The sequence below is a fragment of the Phyllostomus hastatus genome, unplaced genomic scaffold, assembly GCF_019186645.2.
Source record: "Phyllostomus hastatus isolate PE091 unplaced genomic scaffold, TTU_PhHast_1.1 phas_scaffold_39, whole genome shotgun sequence".
In the NCBI taxonomy this organism is placed as follows: domain Eukaryota; kingdom Metazoa; phylum Chordata; class Mammalia; order Chiroptera; family Phyllostomidae; genus Phyllostomus; species Phyllostomus hastatus.
In genome coordinates this window covers 29911506-29931675 of record NW_025334028.1, presented here as the reverse complement: position 1 = coordinate 29931675, position 20170 = coordinate 29911506, and the positions used below count along the sequence as shown (strand labels likewise).

Below are 20170 nucleotides of genomic sequence, written 5' to 3'. Positions count from 1 at the left end.
GCTGGTAAAACACCAAGCTAGCCAAAAATTCTCAAAAATTCCAAATCAGGCTGGTCAGCTGGGCCAAAATACAAGACAGACTGGCTACAAGGGAGGTGGTCTGGCACAGTCCCTGCAACATCCACCCTCTTCCAGCAGCTCCTGTCCAGTCCCGTCAGGCTTGCAGCATCCCCAGTCTAGGGGTGAACTCCTTGGGCAGTGATTCCAGCAGGGAGGGAATGTCTTCAGCCTGGGCAGTGTTGGCTCTGGCGCTTTGCGATATCCTCCTTGATGCAAAACTTGATGGCCTCTCACATGGCTGGATCCAGAGACGTGTATGCTGACACCTCCTCACCCACCCTTTCTCGGTCATCGTCCTGCTACACGGTAACTGATGTGACCTCTCCACTTTCTGCCTCCTATTCTAAGCAGAAAAGCTGATGGCCAGAAGGCTCTGGCTCCAAGCCTCCACTACTGCTTTCGCCGGACTCTTCAGTCTGGGTAGCTTGGGTGAGTAGAGTCAACTCTGCATGGTGGCAGGTACACTTGCATGTTGGCTTGCAGGGCCTCATCAGCATGGCATGTGCAGCCTCTTCACCTTCTCCTTGGCCCCCTGCTTCACCTTCTTGTCGTGCTCGTCCTGGGTGAGCTGATTCCGCTGGATGTGGTGCATGAAGGTGAAGCCATGGCTCCTGTCCAGTCCCCTGTCAGGCTTGCAGCAGAGACCTGGTCCCGGGTTCGTTGTTGCTTCCACCTGGGGCACTGGGAGCAGAGCAGATGCCACCCCAAGGGTCGTCCTCCCTCCTACAGAGCTCTGTGCTGCTCCTCCCAATCTTTCGTTTATAAGTAATATATGTAAAATTTCTTTTCACTTTAATTTTGTAAAGGGGATGTTTCTTTTATAAATCTGTGGCAAACAGATAGATGTGTGGCTCAGGTGCCCTTGGCCGGCTCACTGGGTGCAAGGAGTGGGGCTAGCACACAGCCTTGTTAGCTTCGTCAGGGCTCACAGCCAAGATCATGCTAACCTCCAAGTGGTCAAGGACTTGAAAAGGCAATGGTAAAATGGTAAAATGGTAAAATGGGCTAGCCATGCCCATCCAACACACTACTCTTTTGATAGGCAGTCTTTGCTGCTCTGGAGATTCCCGTTGGGCTAAGAGCAACTCCGTCAGCTGCAGAATGACAGCTTCCCTGCCTAATTCTGCATCCTTCCGTTGCTTCTCACTCGTGTTTCTCTCCACTTAACCATATTGCACTTCTAACTCCATTTTAGCACCTACTTCCTAGAGAAAAATCAAAGACTAGTTTACTTCTAACCTAGCCTATTAATTTACTCTCTCTCTCTCATTCACTTAACCTCTGCTGATATTAACCATGCTTGGCAGGCTTTCTGTCAGGCTGTGACATTTTAGTGTAGTGTCCCCAAAAGCATTTTAAGTCCAGTACAAAGAACATTTACTTTCTTCACATATAATACTTTACTTTTACCAGAAAAAATGTATGAAGATTTTTCACTGTATTTAGTTAATTTACTTTTATTATAATAATAACCAAAACCTTAAAAGCTGCGCCATAGAAAAATACACTAAACCTTAATAGCACCATCTGGTGGTCCTTAACAGGAACTGCTCACTACTCAATCATTTGGGAAAAGACCTTTCAAAGCCATTTACACCTTTAATTATCTTTTGTCCATCTAGTTTCATGTTTTAGAATATGTCCAAATAACAACAAAAAATGTAATTAAAGTCAAATCAAGTCTTTAAAGTTAGTGGGTACACACAGGTCTTGTTTTCCACTTTCAGAGCTTTGGAGCACAGCACCTCCTCTTCTCACATCTCTCATCACCACAGTACACTCTCACCTTGCTCGATTTTTGTGGCATGTTATCGGTACTTGACACTTTATAAACATTTTTATCTTGTGACTATCTGGCTCCCCAACAAGATTTTGATTATCTTCTCTTCCCTCTATGAGAGAAACTTTGTCTTATTCACCCTTATAAATTCTCAGTGTGGCCCTGGCCAGTGTGGCTCAGTGGCTTGAGTGCCAGCCTGTGAACCTAAAGGTCACCGGTTCAATTCCCTGTCAGGGCACATGCCTGGGTTGCAGACATGCCAGTTGGGGGCATTTGAGAGGCAACTGATTTAGTACTTCTCTCCCTTTCTCCTCCCCTTCCCCTCTCTGAAAATAAATAGAATCTTTAATAAATAAAGTCAATGTTTAAAAAAAATCTTCAGTGTGGCTTGCCATGTAATAGGTATTCACAACTTTTGGAATAAATGAATTTCTAATTTACAGAATGGCCTCTATTTTTATTGCCAACACTATTAACAGATGTCCTCAATCCCCCACCCCTTTGCCCACCTCCATCCAACCTCCACCCTCCCTTCCTTCTGGCCATCACCACACTGTTGTGTTATGGGTCATGCATGTATGTTCTTTGGCTAATCCCTTCACCTTCTTTCACCCAGTCCTTCTCCCCCTCTTCCCCTCTGACAGCTGTCTGTTCCATGTGTCTGTGCGTCTGTTTCTATTTTGTTCATCAGTTTATTCTGTTCATTAGATTCCACATATAACTGAGATCATATGGTACTTGTCTCTCTCTAACTGGCTTATTTTACTTAGCATAATAACCTCCAGGTCCATCCATGTCACAAAAGGAAGAGTTCCCATTTTAATGGCCATAGAGTATTCCATTGTGTAAATGTACGACAGCTTTTTTATCCACTCATCTTCTGATGGGCATTTGGGTTGTTTCCACACCTTGGGTATTGTAAATAACGCTGCTATGAATAAAGGGGTGCATTTATTTTTAGATCAGCCTTGGAATTAGAAAAAACATTTTACCTTAAAACTTTCCTGTAAACTTGAACATTTTAGGATAAGAATTAATTGAGCCATTAGAGAACTAAAGTTCATGGCCAGTCAGGGAGAACTGAAAGGCCTGGCTAGCAAAAATGAGGGGAAGGTCACAGCTGTCTAGGGATGTTTTCAGATGTGCTCCAAATTGCGCTAATTACTGAAAATGAATGAAGGGAACTTTCATCTAAGACATCACATTTCCAACATCTCTGACACAGATGTGCAGCCGGCGCTTGAATATTCATGGGTAAGTGAAGTTGCTGCCTCACAGAGCATCCTGACCGCTGTATTTGGAGACCATAAGACACTGACAATAGTGAGAAACAAAAGACGGGACTGAATAATTATAGACCAAAAGGTTAATATCAATTAAAAAACAAAAACAAGAGGTGTTAATTACAAAATTATTTATTTCTGCTCCTTTCATACACCTTATTGCTCAGGAAACAGTCTTACACACACTCTGAAATGACATCCTGCCATCTACTCCGTTCAAGGGCAAAGCACCACAGGTGAAGCTGATCAGCTGCCCAGAGTTCTCAGCTTATGGGACCTTGCTTCCTGGTTTTACACAGATTTCTGAAAGTCAGAAATGTCATCTTCAAAAAATGTTAAGAAGGTTGTAAAAAATAATCACTCTATTCAATATTGTACTTTTGGAAATGGAGTATATTTTCAAGAAATTAAAAACTGAGGAAAAAAATGCCACTTAACATCATTGGTGTGTCAGTTTAGGTCAGCAGGAAAAAGTGTGATGAGCTTGTCTCTTTGCTACCAAGAAGATACTCTAGTCCAAGCTTCATATGCTTCCCATGTTTTCTACTAGATGCTTCTTTTCTACCTGTTTTCATCCTTTTCCATATATCATATCAGAGGACTGGTCCAGCCTTTAAAACTTCAGTAACAGGAACAAATCCAGTATCCACAGATTTCTTCTCAAAAGGGACTCTAACCCATCAGATAGCCCCTACAGAAAGAAAATTTACAAACACAAAAAGTGAAAATGAAGCAACATTTCATAATACCCAAACAAATTTTATGATGAATCAAATAACAATCTGAAAATATAATTGCATGATTTGTTTTTATGGTTTTTAGCTTATATCTTGCCACCACCCTCAAATATTTTACTGGGCCTCAGTTCCATTACTCTTCTTCCTCAAAGGATAAAATTATAGACCAATATGCTAAACAACAAAAAATTGGGGGGGAGGGTAAATTAAAAAATGTTATGTAAAAATTAAAGAGTCAGAATCAATTTCCTTTGGAGTCTTACAACTGTTAACAAAAATCATAAACCTTTTAATGGAAAGAAGTTGATTTTGATTTTCTAATAACCCTAATAATACCAAAGAAGGTGGGAGGATCAGGAGCTCCTCATACCTGGGAAGTGAGCCCTTGAACACCTATCTTTTCAGGAAATGTCCAGACAGCACTGAGATACCTTAGCTGCAGCTGTTGAGCAGGTCACACGTTATGTGGATCAAACAGGAGATTCTTTTACTAAATGTACAACTTAGGCCCTGGAATCCCTTTTAAATTGAAGCATTAAGTTTGGTTTTATAAAGTTCCAAACTTTGACCTTTACAATAAATCCTTGCAATCTATTAGTAAGGATCTGCAAGATCAGGGAAAAGAAAAACGAAAAAAAGAAAGACTGTATAAAGCTATTCACATTAAGAGAGTTTAATACATCCTGTCCCCAGTACTGCCTGCAGAGCTTCTCCCCTTCGGACCCTGCCTGTAACACTGAGTGGGTAAGCCTGGGCAAACCTCACTGTTTCCCTATCGGTAAAGTGGAGTTATCTCAAAGGGTTTTAAGGATTACATAAGAAAATCTAAGTCTATAGTAAATGCTACTCATGGTAATTAAGCTCTTGAAAATGATAGCTGCTACTGTTAGTTCAGAGTCAAGTTTCTTCATCTGTAATGTAAGGGACCAAAATTCTTCATAGGGGTGAGAGCTAGTACGGTGTTTGCCACATAGCAGACATGCAAAAATGTTATGTTCCTCTCTTCCAGCTTCTGGACTCACTTGATCTACAGGGCTTTCCATCTCTCTAAAGTTCAGTCTCGCTTTTTCTTCTGCTATGTCAGCCCGGCTGACCCAAACTCTGAGTACAAAGAGAACTTCTAACCCACACAACCACCTTTGCAACAACTCTGATACGGCCCAGTACTTCTCACCCAAGAAAAAAAAAACTGAATAAAAAATAAAAAGGCTCTTAGGATATATTATTGACCTTGAAGACTCCACATCAACTTGCTACTAGAATACCTGACACTTAACAGAAAGCATACCTTAAGACCTAAACTCTGTAAGAAAAAAAAAGTTCAAAAAAATTCTAAGGAAGTATCCACTGATATCTGCACCCATGGAAGTTAGCTTACACTTGCACTCCACAGCTGGCATATACTTTACAACCCTGAAGGGCTGAGGCTTCTTCAGGGGCAGCCACCTATCACCTGTATATACTGATATGTGAGCATGCACTTCTGGACATCAGTCTCTTGCCAGAGTTACATGTTGCGGGATCCTTCCTTGTAACTAGTGTGTGAGCTATGCTTACATACTATAAACCCATGGATTATCGCCAACCTAAATTTACATGGAACAGAGTACTTAAATGGATAAATCCTTGTTCAAAGCTGCCAAACACAGATAGTCCTATCTTAGAAAAAATTGAGGGAGCATTAAGAAATATAATGCTATAAAGATACCATGCTGGAAGAAAAAAAAAGAACAAATGAACTAATATACTTCTTGGTAGGGAATAAAAATAAACTTGTTGAAACACATTTAGTTTCTTCTCATGGGCCAGAAAATGTCATGATATTCAATTATTATATTCAGGCTTGTGAGAATTTTATACAAGTAAAACTATTGGCAAATACAAGTACTTAGGTAATACAAACATTATAGATAAATAAAAGTAAATCAAAAATGCAAAAAACAACTAGACAACAGAAGCCAGAATGATGTCCTATTTAACCTTCATTTCAAGACACTCATTCTATAAGGCAGGTTCTGTTAGGTTGGCACTAACATAAAACCTTCTCAAAAAACTATGACACGCATTCTTGCATTTAACCCCTGCAACAATCCTAAAAAGGTGGGTGAAACAAATAATGTTCTCATTTTGCAGTTGAAGAATGTGAGACTATGGGGGCAATTACGTGGTTTGCTCAAAATCACACCACAAGAAAAGAACAGAACCGGCATTAAAACACAAGCATCCCACTCCTGGACCACTATCTTCTCCAGTAATCCTAAAACAAAAATCTCACTTTTTTCATTTAGAAACAGAAATTGCTTATTTATTTGTTTTTAAAATGGTGGCCACAATTCAATTTGAAACATAGAACTTTTAGAATTCTGTTTATCTTTACAATAAAAACAGAAATAATTAATATTAATATTATGCTTGAGAGCACATAAAACACCCTCTCATTTAATCTTGACAGCAACTCTGAGTCTCATAATTAGCTGAACTTAACAAGTTTGGAATCTGAGCACACACAACTGATCCAAAGCCTCAGAGCGAAGACACAGGAAGCCACGATTCGGCCCCCTAATTCCTCACTCCTCCTACCACACTCTGTCCTCAGCAGCTGCACACTGTGTTTTGTTAGGGTTCCTTCTCTCCTTTGCTAACAATGAACCCTGGACACGAGATTTCACTCACGGAAACACCCCTGCTTATTTGGACGCCAGACCCTCTACAACGTTACCTTTTTGAATAACACTCCAAACCTGGGAACAAATGAAAAAGACTCAAGCACCATACAGAACTGGAAAAGCCAGGCCGTCAAGCTCTCCTTCATCCAGGGCTGCTTTAAGAAAGCAGTCAGACAGCTAAGATGTCCATTCCCTCGAATCACAGAATAACCAACAAACTGAAAGGAGCAAGGAAAGGGTGAGCTTACAATGATAACCATGAGAAGTGACAGGTTTCACTGAGGAAATCAACCAAAAAACCGAAAAGTACTACTATGTCTAACGTAAGTGTGAATGTAAAATGACCCTGAGTCAGGAAGGCAAAATTATGCTTAATGTTCACAGTATCCAGGAAGTAACAGTTATCAAGCAATATATGCTAAATACAAATGTGAGTGTTAAGGAGGCACTTTTGAAAAAAAAAAAATGCTTTTGAACGAGGTCTGTCAAAAATGAGTAAGAGCAAGTTTTAGTACATGTAGGATTAAATTTCACTTACATGGAAGAATCACATACATGCATTATCCTAATTCCCTAAATGATATTAATTTAGTAAAATACTATTATATTCTTATTCTTATTTTTCCCCTCCTCCCCCTTTAGGAAAACTTCTTTTCTGAACTGATCCCATTATCTTAGGGTTTACTCAGGGGCTCCCTAGGTTTTCTCATCAGACTTAATAAACACTTGTTTGAATTACTAAAATGGCAATTTCTGCCAGAGTAAAGCAGGTCTTTTGTCTTCAATTATGTAGTAGTACCTATTTGGTCTATTTTATACAGCTTTACAACACACTTAACTGGAAGAACTCTCTCCCAATCAACCACTTTACCTAACTTTAGGCCATTACACCATGACACAGCAGGCCATCTTTTATTTTTTTAATTTTAAGATTCTCCTATTAGTTCAAAAATACCCTCACATTGGAGGCTAAAGAGAATCTAATGACTGTTCTTTATTTTTTTGGAAAAACGAATTACAAATTCATACCAGAGTCTTCTACACAGTGTAAAAACATTATTTCTTTGAGCCTGTGTACATTTAAAAGGTACCTTACACACAACTTCACACACATTATCTTATGAATTATATTAGAAGACTTTTATTTTCAAAATGAAAATTGCTTCTTTGTTAACTTTGTGCTAGTATAATAAAAATAGGCACTAAAAGTGGATTTTTCATTTTAAATGTATTGTCGTGTAAAAACGGCTGAAAATAGTTCTATTTTATCAACATCTACATTTCTTCAAAAGACAAGGCATCAAAGCCATGTTTTAATTTATAAAATTTTATCAGTAGGGGAGACACCAGGTCCCTAGAAAGCATAAATCAGAAACTATAAAGTTAGTGGTACCATTCCACCGCTCTTGTGTTCTCCTTTTTAAAGGTAACCATGCTAAAAATGATAAGCTCATGTGGAACAGCCCAGCACTGGAGGTCGTCATGATGCACCCCCTTGCGTAGCCATCCCGTCTCAGGTGCTAGCAACCTGTCTAATCTGAAAAAACCCATGGTTACTGGTATTTTTAAATGTCTTTGTTATTGTTACTGTTTCACTTACTATGTATCAAGCTGTTTATATACGTTGGAGCCAAAGATAACATGTATGCAAGAAGACACATTCCTTCCTTGTTGGTGGTACAAATCACGACCTACTGTGTGCAATACACAGGCTCATAAACCTGGCCCACTACGGTGTGTGGGGCCTGCACATATGGCAGAAAACACAACACCCTTCTTCCCTCTCTTTTCTCAAACTGTCTGTTGTTTCTCCCCACTCCACACCTAAGGTATCAGGCATTAGGAGCTGTAGATAAGGAAGCATACCAAAGAGACAAGCATAAATTCTTTCCTGTTAAAAACTTAAATTCTAGAGTTACCACTATAACAAGTTACAGAAACAAGCAATTTTCTGCCTAGATCGTTGTTCTGCTTTGATTACACCTCAACATAACTCACACCTGAAACCCAGCGAGTATACCCCATTTCCTGCTGTTGGCTTAAGTCAACAGTCTTGGATGATGGCCTACAGAATGGGGACAGGAAAACAAATGTTTATATAAATAACTGCAAAAGTAAGATGGAGGCATCCAGAGAATTAAACACTTATCAAAGCATTTTAGTAAGCAGTAAATAGCTCTATTATTCTAAAAGTCAAATGCCTGAGACGAAAGAAAAACATACTCACATCCTAAGGAGAGGACTTAACACTACAAGGAAGCACAGATATTGCAGAATGAGAACCAATCTGCTTCTATGGGCAAAACCAACCCACTTCTGTTCCACTGTGTCTCCAAAGGTTCCTTCTGTTTTGCTTGTTAATTTTTAATAGCCTCCTCATTCTCTATGGGAGCCTCCTTTTTTCCTTCCTTGCTATGGAAACTTTAGCCTCTTCCACATACTCTTCCAGTACATCTTTTCCAGCAGGGGCAGAAAAAAGAAACGAAAGACAGGAAGCTAGAGCACCTTAGCCTTTATACAATTTAGCCAATAGCCAAAATTGTTTCTGCTGGACAAAAACAAGAGCCACTGGCAGGAGTCTGAAGGAGTACTGCATAACCACGTTAATATTCAGCTGACAGAGAACACTGTGCTCTTTCCCACCCTGCAGGGCTAACATGGGAACATGACTGCAGGGCAAGTACTGGGTTGGCCAAAAAGTCCATTATGTTTTTTTCATACCATGGCTCTAGTACTGATTACTTGTCTTTAACTTCATTTGAAACAATTCTGTTAGATTGTATTGTGACAGCTCTCATATCAGAATGCATAAAAAATCTTATCAAAATTGGTGACTTTTTGTGCACCCATTTTAATATTGATGATGGAAGAAAATACGCAACATTTCCCATGTATTATGCTTTATTATTTCAAGAAAGGTAAAAATGCCACTGAAACACACAAAAAAAGATTTGTGCAGTGTACAGAGAAGGTGCTATGACTAATCGAACGTGTCAAAAGTGGTTTGCAGTTTCTTGGTACTACTGACATTTTGGCCAAATAATTCTTTGCTGTGGGGCTGTCTTATGCACTGGAAGATGTTTAGCAGCACCTCTGGCCTCTAACCACTAGAAGCCAATAGTGCAGGATAGCTGACATACTCAAAATATCCAATAAAGTTACTGGTGAAAATGAAAACTGTCTTTTACAGAAGAAATGTAATGGACTTTTTGGTCAAGCCAATATTTCTGATTTTCTAGGGGGAAGTCTCCCTGTTCTCCCCCAGATGTGTTATAGATAACGGACAGGTTAAGCAATAGAACAAGTAAGCTCATGAAATACAAACACATTCCTATATTCCTTTTTATTATCTCTTATAATAAGGGGATGTCAGTTCTAAGAAATCAGTCTAGTTGGCACTTGATGTTTAATACATCCCCTAAAAAATGAATTTACCAGCAGTTAATTTTTGTGTTGTGTGCTTGCCCAAAATCCCCTTAGTCACTTACTAATGCACCCAGAGGTGAAGTGAGAATTCAGATCAATTTGATCAGATGTAGCCACATCTCAAATTAGAGATCTCAGCTGGAATTATAAAAGTTGTCATAAAATGAAATTATCTTTGTTCTAAAGATATACTAAGTTTTCTGAATTAAAATGATATATATTCCTTTTCCTATCTTTTTAGGGGGGCAACAACTCTCCTTTCCCATCCAAGACTTACTGGGTTTTCCTCATAGTAATATCAAGGAACAGCAGCAATTAATGTCTTGAAAATATTCCCTACTATACCATTACTGCTAGAATCCCATATGCTAAAGATTAATCAAAAACCACCTTAGAGAAACAGTGATCAGTGATGCTACAGCAAAATAACTAAATTTTCTCATGACCATGCATGAAGATAACAATCAGGAAGACCTACTGGTCTGATTTTTAACTGTAACCATGAGCAAGTAACCAATTTTTTTAGTTCCATAACTTTTCATCTATCTAAATGAGTTCAATTAAATCTTCTAAAATTTTATGTTAGCCAGGTAATTATTTTACCAGTTTTCAAGAGAAGTTAAGTTGTTGATTACACAAATACTTAGGAAAACTTACGGCAGTTTCATTCTCATGAATACTCTGGCCATGAAAAAACTCAATAGGACACAGACGAATCCAATGAATAGAAGAAGAAATCTATTGAGTTTTGGAATGTTTGGAGCATTGGATCGGTCTAGGATTATGAAACCTAAACCTCCCATTGTAAACAGGAAGCTGGATGCAAGTCCTTCCATTATATATTGTCCATTTACTCTGAAAAAGAAAGACCACAGCAAAATAAAAACTTTTTCCTTAGGTTGAAATTCCCACTTGTGCTAAAACATTTTTGTGCTAATTTCTTTTTCTTACCCTTACACTATTTTATGACATTTCTGGATATTTGTTTCAATATATATTTATTGAGAGCCTATTAGCTTCTGGGGCTGTAACAATGAACAAAACAGACAAAAAGCTTTGTCTTCATGGGGCAAATGTCCAAATAAGTTTTAAAACTCAACTAACACAACTATCTGTGAAAATCAAACTCATATTTTAATCATTAGCTTAAAAAGCCAATTATTGTATCAATATGAATCCTTTACACAGAACTTTAGCTTTTAAAAGTTATGCTATTTAAATTTCTATGAATTTCAAATTAATTTTGAACTGGTTAGAAATGTTTTGGCCAAGTTTTATAATAATTAATAAACTTCTAAGTTCAAAGGCAAAAATTTAAAAGCAGATGTTCTTAAGCTCCATGAACACTGACCCCTCCCCACCCCCAGATTCCCAGTGATCGGTAAACCCCTATAATTATGTGCAAATTTTTGTATATTATTGTATCTGGTTTTTAGAGTCTGTGAGCCCCCCAAAACAATTTTCTCTGTTAAATGGGTGATTTATACATGGGCACATGCAAGGAAAGTACACATTTTTTTGTTAATTGCTTTAACTGAAAACTCAATATATGCACCAGGTTCAAAATTCCCACCACATGAACCACAACACTGAAAGGTTTCTCTACCATAGAGATCATGTGTCATCTAGATCTCTCCCCAAAGAGTCACAAGACTTATTCCAGGAATATCCTAAGCATAGAATACCGCTAATGTAAGGCATAAATACAAATATATAGCTACATTCAGGTAGACAGTTATCAAGTGGATTGTAGAAAACAATACAATAAGCATTGCTCAAGTGAACCAAACCACACTGAAACAGTGTTTCATTACTGAAACTGAACTCCCAAGTTCAGTCTCAAAAATTATATTTCTTATTCAATAACATATATTTCTTAAATAGCCAGATAGTACAGTACAGGCCATATGGTTTGTGCCATACTTACCACTGTAGCTTGAAAGCATCCACAGATGGTATATAAACAAATGGGCATGCCTAGTTCCAATAAAGCTTTACTTAAAATTGGTTTGCTGATTCCCAGAATAGTGTACAAACATGTTTTAAACTGATACCCTACTTTAAATAAATGGTCATATCATTGTGAAATGTTATTTCTTAATAGATGAATAGATAATACACTTCTCTTATTCCTGCCCACTTCACGCCATTTCTGAATTTAGCATTTTAAAACAGCTATTGTCTAAATACAGATGGACTCTATAGGTTTTGCTGTATTTTTAAATAAGCAGTCATGGTCCAACAACCTTCTTTCCCACCACCAAATCATTCATAAAGGTATCTTTTACCTGTAGGCCAAGAAAGCTACTGGTCTCTGATGGCCATGTTCATCAGTCATAGAGCCAACACTTGGAGGTTCAACAATAACATCATAAATTATTCCTATATGGAAAACAACAGTGAGATTAGATTGAGTTCCTAATTTTTAAAACAGAATTAGTTCTGTCTCTAAAGATTCGTTTTTATTTAAATAGCACTGCTCTGATATATTATTATAATCCAATGAGGCACAGCTAATCTCCTAAACCTTAGATAAAACCATTCAGAAATTCATCTCAATACTTTAGAATGACTTGTAAAACAGTATTGTCTCATAAAAGAAATTCATTTAGTGACTGTTTCTAATACTCAAAAATGACTCCACAATAAAGGAGATTTAACATTAAAGATTATATTTTAGTTCAAAAAATGTTCTAGAAAAGCTTGGATTTGTTTCTATAAATTGAGAGCTACTAATTATCTTGCTTAAATGTAAAATAAAGAAACATTTTTAAATCACACCATTAGCACTAGAGATTCATCATCATTGATATTAACATCTATCAAAATTTTAAGTTTTCCAAATCTCTCATTGTCAACATGTTTTTCTCCATTGTTCTCCAACAATGGAAAACACTTCCAGCTTTTCTGATGAATAGATTGTGTCTCTCTCCCCACGGACTCACAAAAGAATCATACTGGAATTCCTTAATCCTCCCTCTCCCAACTACTAACTGGTACCTCCATCTATCCTCACCTCTTTCCGTCCACACTACAATCAAGGAAGAATGCCTCCCCCTATGAAGGTGGAATGCCTTCTCCAGTTACCATGTCTCCATCCCGTCTAGCCTTCTTAGACTTTGTTCCTTTGGATAGCTCTTCTCCCTCCTGTATTTTCAACATGCCCTTCCCTACATCATTGTTCCATTGACTTCAAACCATCCTAGCTAACATACCATTTTTAAGCTTCCTTTTTGAAAGAGTCAGGCTTCCTTTTGGGAAAAAAAAATTTGGCAAATTTGCTGTCTCCCAGTCTTTATTTACTCTTCATTCTTCAGCTCACTCCAATCTGGCTTCTGCCACCACTGATATTACTCTCGCCAAAGTCACTTATGACCTTCAAGTTGCTTAATTCAATAGCCATTTTTCAGTTCTCATCTTAGGTTTTCCAGCAGCACTTGATCCAGCTTTCTAAATCCATTTTCTTGTGAAGATATATGGCTTTTGTAACACTCTTGTCCATGATTTCTTGCTACCTCTCTAGCCATTTCTTGCTACTTCTCTAGCCAAGCCTCCTCTTCCATAAAACCAATTTAAAAAGTTCCTTAGGGCTTGATCCACTATCCACTTTTTCTACATTCTCTCCCAAAATGAACTCATCCCTCTCCACAGCTTTCAATTCAATGTGCTAATGACTCCCAGTATGCCAACACTTATCAAATAATGTTAGCACCATTAGAATTAGATGTAAATTCCCCCAAGAACAGGGGCTTTGATTATGTTCTTCAAGATCTCACTTATGGAGGTGTTCAGAAAACATGTTATTAACCAACTTCAACACAGACCACTTCTCTCAAGGCTAGACTCATACTTGTAAATTCATATATATAATTAATTAGAGTTGGTTATGTCTAATTATTATATATCCCAAAGTGACCTCTGGTTCACCATTCTCCACCAGCAAAAACTTCATTTCTTCAATCTCAGAAAATGACACTTTCATTTACTCAGATGCTCAAACCAGACACCAGTAAGATTCATTCACACTTCATTCTCCCCCTACCTCTAATCAATCCATTAAGACCCACTGAATCTACTTTCAAGATATCTTCCATTATATTTTTCTCCATCTGCACTGCCACCCACCTAGTCTGGTCTAAGTCAACTATAAAACCCACCTAATCAGTCTCTCGGTCCCATACCTGTCCATACCTCTCCCTCTGCCTTCCCCCCAACCAATCAGATTTTGACTCACGTGCCATTTCCTCAGGAACCACACTCCAATGACATTCCCAACTCCCATTATTTTCTCATAACCTGTCATTCTTTTCCTTCAATGCATTTGTGGCATTTTTGCAATGAAAATAGTAACGTAACAGAAACAAATGTATGTGATATTTAACATGTCTCAACCATGACATTATAAGCTTCAGCAGGGCAGGGTCCTTATCTGTTTCATTCACTGTTGTACCTACTGCCTGAAACTTAACAGGAACTTGATACATTATTGGCTGAACATTTCTCTGCAGTAAATACTGTTTATTAATAAAGGTACACTCAGTTTTTCAAACAGACACCTTTCCAGTGGCAAAACCAATTTCTTGAATGAGATACCTTATGGCAACGGCCACTATAAAGGTGTCCTTTTCACTTTCCCCAGGGATTAGCGCAGAAAATCTCCCCCATGGGAGGGGTACAATCAACATGGAAAAGGTAGTCAAAATAAAACCTGTGAGGCATCTAGCAAAGAGAGGTAAGGATTAAAGAAAAGAGACTAGCGGATAAAAGCCCATGAAGACACTCTTACTTATAAAAAAAAATTAAAGACATACATTTCAAATTTCATTTATTCAATACAATGCCACTGGAGAGCTGAGCAAGTGTTAATGCTAATGCAATGCTAGGATAGTATCTTACACACATAAGAAAAATTAATGTAACTTATTTAAACAAACGTTAAGTAAATTGTCACTCTTCCGTGGGGGAGGGTATGTAATTGAAAGATACATTCTAGAACTAAGCTTTCACAGTTTCACATTCTTCCCTCTTGTATAAATATTCTCACAAATCATCAATGAAAATGAAGATGTCTCACTACTGCCTTAAAAGAAAAACCACTTTTACTGTCCCTAACCTGCGGAACTGATTGTAATAACTTCCAAATAAAGTATTCCACTTTCCAAAACCTAACAGTAGCACAGTCGAGTAAATCGTGGAACTGTGGCTTGAAAGGGTGGTGGCTCTGAAAGGACTAGCTGGATTGCCAGCTCACCACTATAGAAAGCAACGCCCCTTTTGCAACTTTCTATATTTGAAAAGAACATGACAACAATTCATAAGTTTTTAATAGTAATGCTATTTTCCTTGTTCTTTAAACTCTCAACTTCTGCTCTCTGAAATACAATACCACCTGAAAATCTATCTCCAATCTCAAATATTTATAGAAAACCACGGTTTTAGAAAATTCCATTCATACTCACTGTTGACCTGGACAAAAAGCAACACCGAACCCTTAGGTCTGAGCTAAAAAAAAACCTTAAGAATTCTCAAGTGTCTTCCAAGGTTCCAGAGACCGAGGACAAAGAAAAGGTAGAAGTCCCACACTCTCTGGGCCAACCATGGAAGTAAAATGGGCCAGACTAGACTTTCCCAATCTAGACTTTGTCAACCATGGCAATCAATAAAGAGCAACAATCTGGCCTTAAAAATATATTCAATTTGGATCTCCAGGTTAAGAGGCTAGAAGAAGAAAAGCAATAGGAGTGAGAACACGAGTGCTGCCAAGAAAAGGAGTGGGCGTCCGGGCAAATAAACCTTTGGGATGTTAATACTTGGCACCCCAGAATTTCCCTCCACTCTCTGAAACGATCAAGAGCAGACAGATGCTTGCCCGGGGGCTGAGAGTCAGAGGAAGAGGAGCCTCCGGGGCGAGTTCCCCACGGCTCGGCGCCTCTCGAACCCCGCCAGCCCGAGTTACCTCCGGTGATGAGAAAGTAAGACACCACCACCAGAGCGTACACCGTCATAGCCGAGGGCATATGCACCCAGGGCGGCTTCTTCAGCTTCAGGTTAGGGCATTCCAACACTAAGAATGGGACTCGGTACAAAGTCTCCATCTTGGTTGTGGCAAGGACAGCTGTGGGTCTCAAGCCACACGCGCCACCCGGAAACAGACCAGTCCTTCCTTTCTTTTGCGCGTGCGCCAAGTAGGGACCGGCAGGTCCACAACACTCAGAGACAGTTTATATGTCCATAGAAGAAAATAAGAAACTACTAAAAACAAAAAATACAGCAGTAACGCTATATATTACTAAAATTTTATGCACAAATTTGAATAAGCAGCCCAATTTTTGGGAATAAATTTCCGTGATTTATGTACCTTCAAGGACCTGTACGGTTTCTGACGTGGCCAAGCTAGACGTGCTGAGGGGACCTAATCCATCTGAGCCCGCCCACTTGGTGGCGCTAAGGATTTGGAAGCTGATTGGACCAGGGCGCTCGAGGTTTCCCCAAACTAGTGGATGAATGGGGACGCTTGGAAAGCTCTTCCTTTTTTAATAGCGTTTTTTTCAGGAGCTTGAGAAAGCACTAGATTGCTGAGCTTTTACTTCTCGATGCACTAGTAGTGATAGTAATAATAAAAATTGTTATTAATAATTGCTAAAATAATATAGTATCAAAATTTTAAAAATATCCAGTGCAGATCTATCACAAATGTCAAGAGGAAATCTCCACAAGACGGGTAAAGTCAATATCTTGACTTGACTAAAATACTATTTTTTTAAAGATTTTATTTATTTTTATTTTTAGAGCGAAGGGAGGGAGAAAGAGAGAGAGAGAGAGAAACATCAATGTGCGGTTGCTGGGGGCCGTGGCTTGCAACCCAGGCATGTACCCTGGCTGGGAATTGAACTTGTGGCACTTTGGTTCGCAGTCTGCGCTCAATCCACTGAGCTATGCCAGCCAGGGCTAAAATACTATTTTAAATAAACCTCATACTCCCCTCTACTTTGTTCTTCTCTGAGCCATCCCTAGCTCGTAAATGCTAATCTTTCAGGCAGAAAATCTTAAAATCAGCTAGCTGCTCTCTTTATTAAACCTTCACACCCAAAATATCAGCAGGTGTTTTTCTTTACTACCAAGAATATCTTCAATTCACCCACGTTTCTTCATTCCATTGCTATCACCCTAGTGACAGCCACAGCATCTGTTGCCTGGGCTACATTCATAATCCATGTGATGAAAATATATGATGAAATATATGATCTCTGGGAATAGAACAAATATCAAAAAATGTTTTTTGCTTTGTTTTTTTAATACACTCTCTTAAGATTCTGCAAGTATCAATTTCCTTTTAGAGTAAGAATTAAAAGTGTCTGATTATATAAATCCAGAACAAACTGACACATGGATTTTTGTTTTTGTTGGTTTGTTAGTGAACTCCTGGTTTTCACAGGATAACATGAATCTATTCACATTTAGTTAATGACTCAATTATTGAGAGATTGTTTAAATATAATAATGAAGATATTTATGAAACATTGCAATATCCAATTCTAAATATAGATGCAGCTTGCTGATCCTACAGTTCAATAGTGAGAGACTCCCCAGAGTCTTACTCAGCTTTGTATTAAGGAAGGTACACTGATCTTAGGTTTTGAAGGGGTCACTGGTAACACCAATAACGAAGTATATTTATTTACACCAGAATCTGCATTTGTACTTAAGAAGTTTCTCTGGGGACTGTAAAGCATAGTGTTTCTGAAATTCTCGTAATTTTATAAATAAGGAAGACTGGAACAATTAAAAATGTTGCCTTGAAAAAAATGAGTAAAAATAGAAATGAAAAGTTTTAAAGCTTTCTTTATAACTTCAGGAAGAAAACTAACATTAATTAACTACTGCTTGGCAGATACTATGTTAAATGATTTACATTGGTCCTTATTCAGTCTTCATGACAATTCTAGTAGGTAAAAACTAAACTGAAGCTTGGGAAATGGGATAAGCTCAAAAAGTATAGTATGGTTTGTAATTAGATGACACCAAAAGGCAATTGCCCTAAACGTAAGACAGATTTAAGGTGTTTAAGGTGTCATCCTTCTTCCTATATATTGTATGACCAAATAATTCTATATACACGATGGAAAACACAGTTTTACTTATATAATTTTTAATGAAAAAATAAAAATGCCAAGTCAGAACAGATCACATTTATCTATATGTTGAATTATTACTGTCACTTTTTTATTCTGTTTCAAAAAGTAAGTTGTTCCAAGAACCAATTCATTATTGTTTTTAACATCTTAAAGTTTGAAATATACTTCAATTGAGTTTAATATTCTACAAGCCAGGTATAAAAGAAAACTTTCTTGAGTAAAATATATACATCTGTTACCCTCTGTGTCCTAACCAAAATATTCCTATAGAAAATGTTTTGTTTAAACAACATAAACTCTAACTGAAAACCAAAGAAACTATAGAAATTAGATTCTAATCATTTAGTCACTGGCTATTTTACATAGCTGAAGAAGGACAATTGTTGGTAGAAACAAAATTTTAAAACATTATACACGGTAGAGCCTGACATTTTAAACCAAAAATAAAATTTTAAAATGACTAATTCATACTGTGCACAAGCAAATCTATACCCAAGGAAGAAAGGAACCTAAAACTGATATTTACCAAGATTTTCATGTGTAATGTACAAAATCTTAATAAAAAGCCTTGAAATCAGGAATGATTCTGCCAGTCAAAAGAGAAGGAAAACCCCACAAATAAGTTTTTAACTAAATTCTAAGCAGGCCGGAGCTACCATGACTATTAATATTGCTGATTTCAGTTTATTTAATATGTTTTAGAGAAAAAATTAGTAGCTTTGTTTTTCATACAATAATAACATAGAGCTTTAGCCAAGATTTATTCAGAAAACATTATGCAGTGTAGTTAGTCTCCTGGACTATGCTCTCTCCTCCTGGCATCTGTACAAGCAGCGTATGCCTGTTTCCCCAGCTCAGAAACCATTCGTCATGTGGCAACTCTGTGCCAGGCACTCTGTCACACTCTATTATGTCTCATGACCACAACAAAAAACCTTCATAATACAATATTAAATTGTGAATTTTGTTGTGGTTGTCATTATTTTAAATTTTGAAAATTAAAATTTCCAAGTACAACATAGGTACATGACCAATGTAAATTAGTTAGCTAATTAATTTAAAGACCAGAGACACATATGGAATAAGTCTCCTTTCATCACCACTCATTTCAGTTCTCCTTCCAGAGGTAGTGAGAACCCTGGAATTATTTCTGGAATGCACAATTGGAATAAACATGCTTCGAAATGTAAGACTCTCCACATTCGTTTCCTGAATCATACAGTGAGGGCTCTTAGATGTCACCATCAAGGACTTGAAAGATGCGGAGTGGCAATTCCTACCACCTTCCTTTCAGTTAGTCAACCTGGCCCTTGCACATGGCAGGTGGAGCTTGGAGAACAATGGCAAATTAATGTCAACTTAACTATGTGGTGGCTCCAGTTGCAGCTGCTACTCTACATTTGGTTTTGTTGTTGGGGCGCATCATCACATACCCTAACACTTATCAAGCTGCTATTGATCTGGCTAATGCTTTTTATACCTATTGGTAATGGCCATCAGAAGAAATTTGCTTTCAGCTGGCAGGGTCAGCAACGCACCTTCACAGTCCAGCCATAGGGCTATATATGAAGTCCAGCCCTATGTTATAGTCTGATTTGTAGGCAACTTACTGCCTTCTCATTCACAAGACATCACACTATGCCATTGTCCTGACAATGTGCTGGTTGAACCTAGTGAGCTAAGTAATTACTTCTCTAGGTACATCAGTACCTGAAGCTGGACGAGGAACAGTGAGCAAAATAAACATCAGGGGATCCTCAGGGAAATCTCTAGGGGCCCATGACCTGTAACACAAGAGATATCCCTTCCAAGGTAAAGGTTATTTGGTGCATCTGACTACACCTTCCACTAAGAAAGACATAAAATGTTTAGGGAACTACTTAGGATTTTGGAGGCAGCATACATTTCATTTGGTCATACTCTTTTTGCCTACTTACTGAGTAATCCAATAAGCTGCTAGTTTTGAGTGGGATCCAGAACAGGCGAAAGGTCCAGGCTGTCAAGCAAACTGCTCTGTTATTTAAGTAAGCCACATGACTCAGCAGATCCAATATTATTTTTATATCTGTTGAAGATAGGGATG

The 20170-nt window shown here is 38.0% G+C and overlaps 1 protein-coding gene and 1 pseudogene across 1 annotated transcript; both read right to left on the bottom strand.

Annotated features, from left to right (window-relative positions):
- Positions 1-224: 224 nt before the first annotated feature.
- Positions 225-1867, bottom strand: LOC123806752 (annotated as a pseudogene).
- A 1372-nt stretch (positions 1868-3239) lies between these two features.
- OSTC (oligosaccharyltransferase complex non-catalytic subunit) lies at positions 3240-16092 on the bottom strand. Its single transcript, XM_045820253.1, has 4 exons — positions 15909-16092; positions 12241-12334; positions 10610-10807; positions 3240-3814 (listed from the first exon to the last, which is right to left on the bottom strand). Exons 1-4 carry the CDS (start codon positions 16045-16047, stop codon positions 3796-3798), a joined length of 450 nt encoding a protein of 149 aa, XP_045676209.1. The 5' UTR covers positions 16048-16092; the 3' UTR covers positions 3240-3795.
- Between the last annotated feature and the right edge of the window lie 4078 nt (positions 16093-20170).

What these genes read in the sequence shown, in the direction of transcription:
- OSTC (XM_045820253.1), bottom strand. Translation starts at nt 16,047, where the DNA reads ATGGAGACTTTGTACCGAGTCCCATTCTTAGTGTTGGAATGCCCTAAC. An exon ending in TTACTTTCTCATCACCGGAG is followed by an intron (nt 12,335 to 15,908) that starts GTAACTCGGGCT and finishes TTTTCCATATAG; the next exon opens with GAATAATTTATGATGTTATT. An exon ending in GTAGCTTTCTTGGCCTACAG is followed by an intron (nt 10,808 to 12,240) that starts GTAAAAGATACC and finishes TTTCTTTTTCAG; the next exon opens with AGTAAATGGACAATATATAA.